At 33.0% G+C, this 8134-nt stretch overlaps 1 protein-coding gene across 5 annotated transcripts; it reads right to left on the reverse strand.

The window, feature by feature from the left end:
* Positions 1-2355: 2355 nt before the first annotated feature.
* Positions 2356-7598, reverse strand: LOC105119617 (uncharacterized). 5 transcript variants are annotated; one of them, XM_011017779.1, is made up of 5 exons: positions 7392-7598; positions 6747-6782; positions 3768-4079; positions 3190-3689; positions 2356-2874 (listed from the first exon to the last, which is right to left on the reverse strand). In XM_011017779.1, the coding sequence occupies exons 3-5, from the start codon at positions 3975-3977 to the stop codon at positions 2658-2660; spliced, it is 927 nt and encodes a 308-aa protein (XP_011016081.1). In that variant the 5' UTR covers positions 3978-4079; positions 6747-6782; positions 7392-7598; the 3' UTR covers positions 2356-2657. The 5 variants fall into 5 exon arrangements, with proteins under 5 accessions (XP_011016081.1, XP_011016080.1, XP_011016076.1 ...); XM_011017778.1 differs by having other exon boundaries at positions 2356-2607; positions 2702-2874; positions 3190-4079; positions 7392-7596; XM_011017774.1 differs by having other exon boundaries at positions 3190-4079; positions 7392-7596.
* Positions 7599-8134: the final 536 nt, after the last annotated feature.

The raw sequence follows: 8134 nt of genomic DNA on the forward strand, positions 1-8134 counted from the left end.
GGAGAAGAAGAAGAAGAAAATAAGAACTTTGAGATGGAATATTAATATAAGAATTAAATAATAATAATAACAAATGTCAAGGTTAGAGGATCCACTAATGGTATGTCAAACAAGTATAGTATAAACTTTTGTTATTCAATTGGAAACCACACACAAAGGAGGTTCCAATCTGATTATAGATTATTAAGATGATTACATTAGTCATCTTATTCGATTAATGCTAATACTTATAAATCTCATCAAGCATTCATGATTATAACTTATGTTAACAACAAATCAAGTTCCTTTCATAAGATTTAATAAGCATATCTTTTCGGAGTTTAGCCATCTCTTTGTCCATTCAATTTCAGTTTTTAAATTCATCAATAAATCTTTTTATTTATGTGATAGGCCTGCATTTAAAATGAACATTTACCACAAATTAAGGGTATCAAATATTATTAGATGTATTATTATAAAACATGCTTTAGTTAAAGAGTTATTGATACTTCAAGTGCAAAATGATGGCATAAAACCTTGATAAAAAATGCACTTTTAAGTACTAATCAGCTATGAAAGGAACTTGATTTGTTGTTAATATAAGTTATAGTCATGAATGTTTGACGAGATTTACAAGTATTAGCATTAATCGAATAAGATGACTAATGTAATCATGTTAATAATCTATAATTTGATTGGAACCTCCTTTATGTGTGGTTTCCAATTGAATAATAAGAGTTTATACTATACTTGTTTGACATACCATTAGTGGATCCTCTAACCTTGACATTTATTATTATCATTGTTTAATCCTTACATTAATATTCCATCTCGAAGTTCTCATTATCATCTTCTTCTTCTCCTTCTTTTTCTTTATTATTAGTATTATTATTAGTATTACTACTACTAGTATTATTATTATTATTATTATTATTATTACTACTACTAATATTATTATTATTATTATTATTATTATTATTATTATTATTATTATTATTATTATTGCTACTAATATTATTGTTGTTATTGTTGTTATTGTTTATAATTGGTACAATTAACCTCCCTGTGGTTCGACCCCCGTCTTGCCGAGTTATTTATTACTTCTACACTCCTGCACTTGGGAGAAGACATCAATCTTTTAGTCGTGTCACCTTTATATGATATCTTTTTTAGCTGAAATTTGGAATGTTTATAGGCCTTTTAGTCTGGAATCCAAAAAAATTAAGTTTGCATCAATTGAACTTCTACAACTCAATATATTCAAGTTGGAATGGTCAAAGATCAACACTGGCAGATTGTGAGATTTGACTTTGAAAGCTATGATTTCCATGCTTTTCCTTTCTTTATTTTCTTCTTTTTTATTTTCTTGCCTTAGATGTCCAGAAAGATATGAATGTTAGCTTTTTAATGTCATTAGAATCACTTCATTTCAACCTCTAGAGCTCACGCTCTACACAAAACATGGACTGAAAGTCAAATCTGCCAATTATCTCCAATTTACTCTTTTTTACATCTTTCATTCAAAAATGTCTTCAAAACATAAAACAAATAATATCAAGACATTTTATCTTTCATCAACTTCTTCTTCTTCTTCTTCTTCTTGTTCTTCTATTATAATTATTATTACTACTACTATTATTATTCTTGTTGTTGTTGTTGTTGTTGTTTTGTTGTTGTTATTTATAATTTATATAATTAACTCTCTGTTGTTCGACCCCGGTCTTGCCGAGTTATTTATTACTTCGACACTCCTGCACTTGGGAGAAGACATCAATCTTTTGGTCATGTCAGCTCTCGTTAAGGAGTTATCGATACTTCAAGTATAAAATGATAATATAAAACATTGATAAAAATACATTTTAAGTACTAATTAAATATTATTGCTGAAAATATTAAGAATGAAGATATTTTGAATCTTGAGTTTAAAGGATTCATGGTATCCCACGAGTCTTGTTCTTTTGTATAAAGAGAAGGTTAAATTATAATTTCACTCTTATAATACTTTGAGTTATATTCTACTTAAAAGAACACATATTGAAATAGTAGCCTGAGCCCACAGGAATGCTAAGGTGCGGGGCAAGATGGCCACCATCAGTGAGACAGCATGTCTAATAGCAAGTGTGCACCCTAATGGTGGGCTTAGGGCTTCTATGCTCGAGTCCATGCACTTTAATAATAGTTGGGTTTGAGTATCATAACTCAAGTCTTTAAAGATGTTTTTGGATCATTCTAAGATTTTTTAAGCTTTTTAAAAAGAAATTTAAACACATTAAATTTAAATTCATCACTTAGTATTGATATTGTGTACACGTTACACACTTGAGATAAGTAACAAGAGCTTGATTGTAGAGCTAGCCATGTGATTGATTTTGCGTTTAAATAGAGGAGTCTGCTCTTGCCGCTCGTATTTTGTTTAATGATTAATACGACGATAAATAACAACATAGAACAGAACCTAAAAAAATTTGGCAGCAGAAAGAGCAAATAAATTAAAGGCTTTTCATCTGAATCCCGACAAAAGTCCTAACATCTCTAATGAAAACAAATAAATAAAACTGCAGAGAAAGTACTTCCATCACAGCTGTGGTGATTTTGATACCAAAAGTTAAGTCGATTTAATCCACCATTCTGCAAGAGCATTTCGCACACCTAAGGCAACAAAGAGTGGATCAAGTCCATCAAGAACAGAACGAGCAACACGGAACACAGGATAACCATTTACCCGGAGTAACATTTAGATTTGCTTTTGGCACTGGAACTGGCTCTGAGAACAGCTTTGGCTCTAGCTTTGCCCGAGGTGATTGAGCTGCTTTAGGAGTTTGCGGCTGTGACTGGTGCCGTGATGATGGATATTGCTTATGAGATAGTGAATAACCTTTATCATCCCCTGTCAAACTTCACATAAACACGATAATTCAGTCATTTCTTTTATATATATATATATATATATATATGCTACTAAGTATACATAATGCTAATGTGTTCAATCATTTCCGGATTCATACCTTTTAATTAATTTCCTGCGTCCTAATATCTTGGCTACCATCTAATTCTATATGGAAAGATCCGGTGGAATTAAAAGAAAGACTTGAAAATTCAAAGCGAAATTCACCTCGTTCCTTAAGATGAGCAAAACATTCATGCATGATGTGTAGATTTCTTGCAGTTAATTGTTTTATTCCAAAATCCATAATAATATATAGAGCTTACATTGGAAATGCAAAAGATTTGATACTTTCCCCACTTGCATCTGAAAGACGAGAAAGGCTAGCAGAATGAAGTGATCCTTTGGCAAGAGACCTCTCTCTGTTTCCATCTTCTTTGTCCTCTTTTACAACTTGCCTCATTGTTTCAGCAGCTTTTGGTTGTTCAGTTTCACCAAGGTACTCATTGACATTAGCTTTCTTTGGTCCAACCTCTGTTGCTTTATTTACTGGATGCTGATTACTTGGAGGTTGGTTACTTGAGTAATCAATCAACGGCGTAGAATCACCAGGAAAGCCTAGCTCTCCGGATTTACCCAACCAGTTTTGGTGGTCTCCTGTGAAGCTCATTTTCCCCATATAAATACTGAACAATGACTCAGTGGAAGCAACACTCCATTCCATTGGAGTATTAGATATAGTTCTAGCAAATACAGAAGAAGGAATCCTACAAGCGGCAGAGGGATTTGAATCAGCAGTTCGCTCCATCACCTGTGTTGGAGGAAACTGCGTTGCCGAACCATCATTGGATGTCAATGTATATGCATGACTAGGTGGTTGTTCTTGCCAGGGCACAGAGCTTACCAGAATGTCATTGTCATGGTCCTCCAAAGGAACTTGAGCGTTTACGCTATGGTTAGGAACCCCAATATCACCTGCATTGGACTTGCTGATTTCATCTGCATCCAACTCAAAAGAGTCTCCAGATGAAGAAGAGCACGAGGAGGACGAGGAGCTTAACATTCTGCTATTGGTAAAATTATCGTCTTCACCGAGAGTGGTGGCAGGATACATACTCAAGCCATTACTAGTTTCACTCCATGTACAAGTTCCTTAACTGTAAACATCTGTCTTGCTTCAGGCTCTGAAGCTTCCATCATACATATGGAGATCATACTGTAAAATATGAAAAAGGTGAATATTTGCATCCAGCAATGCATTTATGAAGTGTGATGTCAATTACGCCTCAATGTTAGAGGGTAGTAGACTAGAGAGATAAAGAACTTGTAACGTGTTACGATAATTTATGATACAGAACAAGTAACGACAGACAGTTTAGTAATTATGTGCAGTTTCATCAACATCTTTAATTCATCACTTTCAAATTCTAACAATATGCAGAACTTGTGTTGCTTCTTACACAACTATGTGGAAAGAGAGGTGTACACAACTATCAATTATTTAGCTAATTTTTAGCCCAACTTCAGATTGTAGCGTAACATACCTAAATGATGGATACATATGATCTTATATAAATATTCCTTAGTGATTTCACTATGTATAAAAATCATCAAGATTAATACTATTCTGCAATTTGGTATGTAAGCTTTAGGCTACGAGTACTAACTCATTTTCTTAACGAGATTCTGTCTAAGTATTCATTTTTAATCAGCAGCCATTGCTGACACTCACTTGTTGCGTTTTTCCTTCAACCACTTCAATCAACCCTAGCCTTCTATATCTCACAAGAAATTAAGCAACTGTGTCCAATTGTGACAAAATCTTTGTAAATTTAGACAACAAGATGTTGCATGTTTTGACTATTCAAGAGAATTCCTCTCAAATTTATATTAAACAGGATGGTATGAATTATTGTGTTTGGTCTAAAATTCTAGAAATGGAAATGCATATTGCTGGTAGGATGAAAAAGGATTATATTACTGGAAAAACAGGGACGAACTAGTGAGTGTGCTTTATGGTGAAGAATCTATGGGATGCTTGAAGAAGCATTACTATCCAGAATGGTTTAAGCTTGAGCAAGCTGAGAAAAAAAAAGAAGAAGTCCACCCAAATTGCTACTGCTGACACGTCTCAATCTTTTACTTCCCATGTATTGTGAGTCTTCTTAAGAGTGTTCATTCTGGTTTAGCTCTAATTTCTTCTGTTAATATCACTTGGGATATTGTTTCAATAGTTGCTGATTTATAATTCTTTCTTATTTGATTCATTAATGTCTCCTCATGTCAAGTCTATTCATTATTGATGAATGTACTAGTATAAGCTATATATATTTACTAAAATCTAAGAGTGATGTTATCCATGATCTTACAAAATGATTGTCACACACTTTCATACTCAAATTCATGTCTTTCATTCTGATAATGTAATGAAATTGTGAATAAGTATATTATAAATTTCTTCAAGGCTCATGGCTACATCTACTAGACAACATATGCCTACACACCAATAAAATGGCATCATAGAAAGTAAAAATTTACATCTCCTAGTCGTAGCTTAGGCATTATGTTTTACTATGCACAATCCTAAATATTTTTACACTAATGTTGTCATGACTACTGGCTTCCTTAGTAATAGGATGCTTGCCTAATTATTTGTTATCAGACTCTTTAAGGATGTTATCAAGGTTTCACTATATTCTTTTCACCTCTCATTCTCAATCTTTGACCTAATTTTTTTTTTTTTTTGTTATGTTTGTTATGTCCATATCCACACCCTTTATAGGGAAAGCTTGATAGCCGTTCTTTTTTATGTGTACTTTTTAATTACATTAATTCTCAAAATAGATATAAGTATTTTTTATAGGTGTTCTTTTCTTTTCTTTTTTATAGATTCATAACTTGTATCTTTAAAATTTGTCTACTAAAAATCATAAATTAGTGGTCAAGATAACAGATATCACCTCCTTATTGATTATAAAGAGCATCATAGATTTGGTTTTTCCAAATCATCTTCTAATGTCATGTATTCCATGTATGATTTCATTTTTTTATCACAATCTATCTAAGTCTCACTTATTTTTTGTCATCCAATTATCCTCTATGTCTAATACTATTCATGTTCAGGAATCTCTTTGAAACCATAAGTGGAAACCTGTCATGGAAGAGGAAATGGAGGCACTCATGAAGAGCTTTCTTAGGGAGAAGATAGAGTTATCTCAAGAAAAAAGAAGGCATCAGGGAAACAAGTGTTTTCAATGAAGTAAAGTCAAATGAACAAGTAAAGTCAGATGGGACAATTAACAAGTACAATACTAGATTGATTGCTAAGCGTTATAAAGAGATTTTTGTTCTTGTGGCTAAGATAAACACGGTTAGTTTCATACTATCTCGTGTAGTTCACCTAAACTAGTTGTTATGACAACTTGATGTGAATAATGTTTATTTTCAGGATAATATGACGGGGGAGAAGTATATATACCCTCTCCTAGGATTAATGTTAGAAAAAAGATGAACTGTGTAAGTTGAATAAGGCATTGTGTGGACTAGAACTATTATTGGGGGCTTGGTTCGGCAAGCTGAGCTACTCATTGAAGAAGTAATGGTCCTTTTAATATGTTAGTATCCCAGTTGGATATATGTGATATCTATACAACATCTTTAAGAGAGAGTTAACAAATGTTCGATGTATATAGTTGTTAATTAGATAGCTGATTTTTAGCCTAGCTATAACTCCTAAATTAGAATGTATAGTCAGATTGATATATAAACTGTACAAATAGAAGTTAACAATATGAATATATAAATCATCCAATCTAACTCTATTTTTCAATTGAAAGCAATTAAAAACAAAAACCCATACAAATGAGAAAAAAAATGATGTAACCTCCAATGAGCCACAACTTGTCTGTACTTTGTATCCCTACAAAACATGCAACAGGGGGTTAGAGCACAAGTCCAAGTTGCGCCTTCAAGAGCTAGCGAAGAAATTAAGGAGACAATCGATTAATAATATACAATCCCAATATAAATCAGCTTCTGGATTATTTTTTTGCATTTTGGTTAGAATCCAAATATGGACTTGCCCTAAGATCGTGAAAGCTAACATATAAAACTCTACGCCACAGAATTTTACAATTTGGTTAACTAAGTTTTAACTTTGTATATTAGGCCCATACTGAATTCTTTATGATGTCGTTAATTTATTCATTTAAGGCTAAGCTTCCTTAAATTTGTCTTTGGAATTAAGAAAGTGGCCGTCACAACGCCGAAAGGAAATGCAAGAGCTTGGATTGTTAAAAGAAAAGCCGAATTATCATTTTATTATCAGGGGGGACTGACAATACTTTTGCCTTATGTACGTAACCCTTGTGATATTGCAGAGACTAGGAAACACCACCTGTTCATCTGAGAATTAATTGATCATTCCTAGTTTTGGTAGGAAATAAAGAGCCACGTATATGAAGGCGAGGCAAATTGTGGAAGAGCACTAGTTAATGAAACGATGATGATAGTTTTAGAAAGGACTTACAGAAACGCAAATTCACAGCCTAAAGGTGCCAGAGAGAGAGCGGGGGCTGGCAGCCCTAAACGTTCCAGAAATCTACAGCCTCCTCCTATTTGCTTCAAAGATACAAGAAAACAAAGGTTCCGGAAGCAAAATAAACAAAGAAAGAGGGAGAGAAGCGAGTGGATGGAAGGGTAGCAAAGATTGAGAAAGACAAAAGAAAGTGAAAGGATATATTTTATGGCGTTGCATGGCTTTAGGCACTTCTATCTATTTCTTCGTTAGAAAAAAATAAAATTCCACTGTCCTTCCCGCTAATTTACAATGTCGTTGTCGTGATACAAAGCCGATGTTATTCATTGATTGTCGTGTGGTGATTAACTTTCGCGTGTCATACAAGATGGGTGCTTCAATAGTGTTTTGGCTATAAACACCTTAGAGAACGCCTGCCAATGCCTTGACCCCTCTATGAAAACAAATGGCAAGACAATCTTTTTAATAGCCCATATGCTCTCTCTCTCTCTCTCTCTCTCTCTATATATATATATATATATATATATATATATATATTATTAAAAAATAAAGATATTCATATTTTTTTCCACGGTTGAAGGAGAAATTTTATAATATTAAAATTATAACAAGTGAAATCATATTAATTATTTTTTTAATTCCATTAACTATTATATCATGTAACATGCAATTGTCTATGCTAGCAAATCGAATTTTTCCCTCTCTTTTTTTTCCTCAACTCCCAATTCCTAAAA

The sequence above is a fragment of the Populus euphratica genome, unplaced genomic scaffold (assembly GCF_000495115.2).
Source record: "Populus euphratica unplaced genomic scaffold, PopEup_1.0 scaffold3181.1, whole genome shotgun sequence".
In the NCBI taxonomy this organism is placed as follows: Eukaryota; Viridiplantae; Streptophyta; class Magnoliopsida; order Malpighiales; family Salicaceae; genus Populus; species Populus euphratica.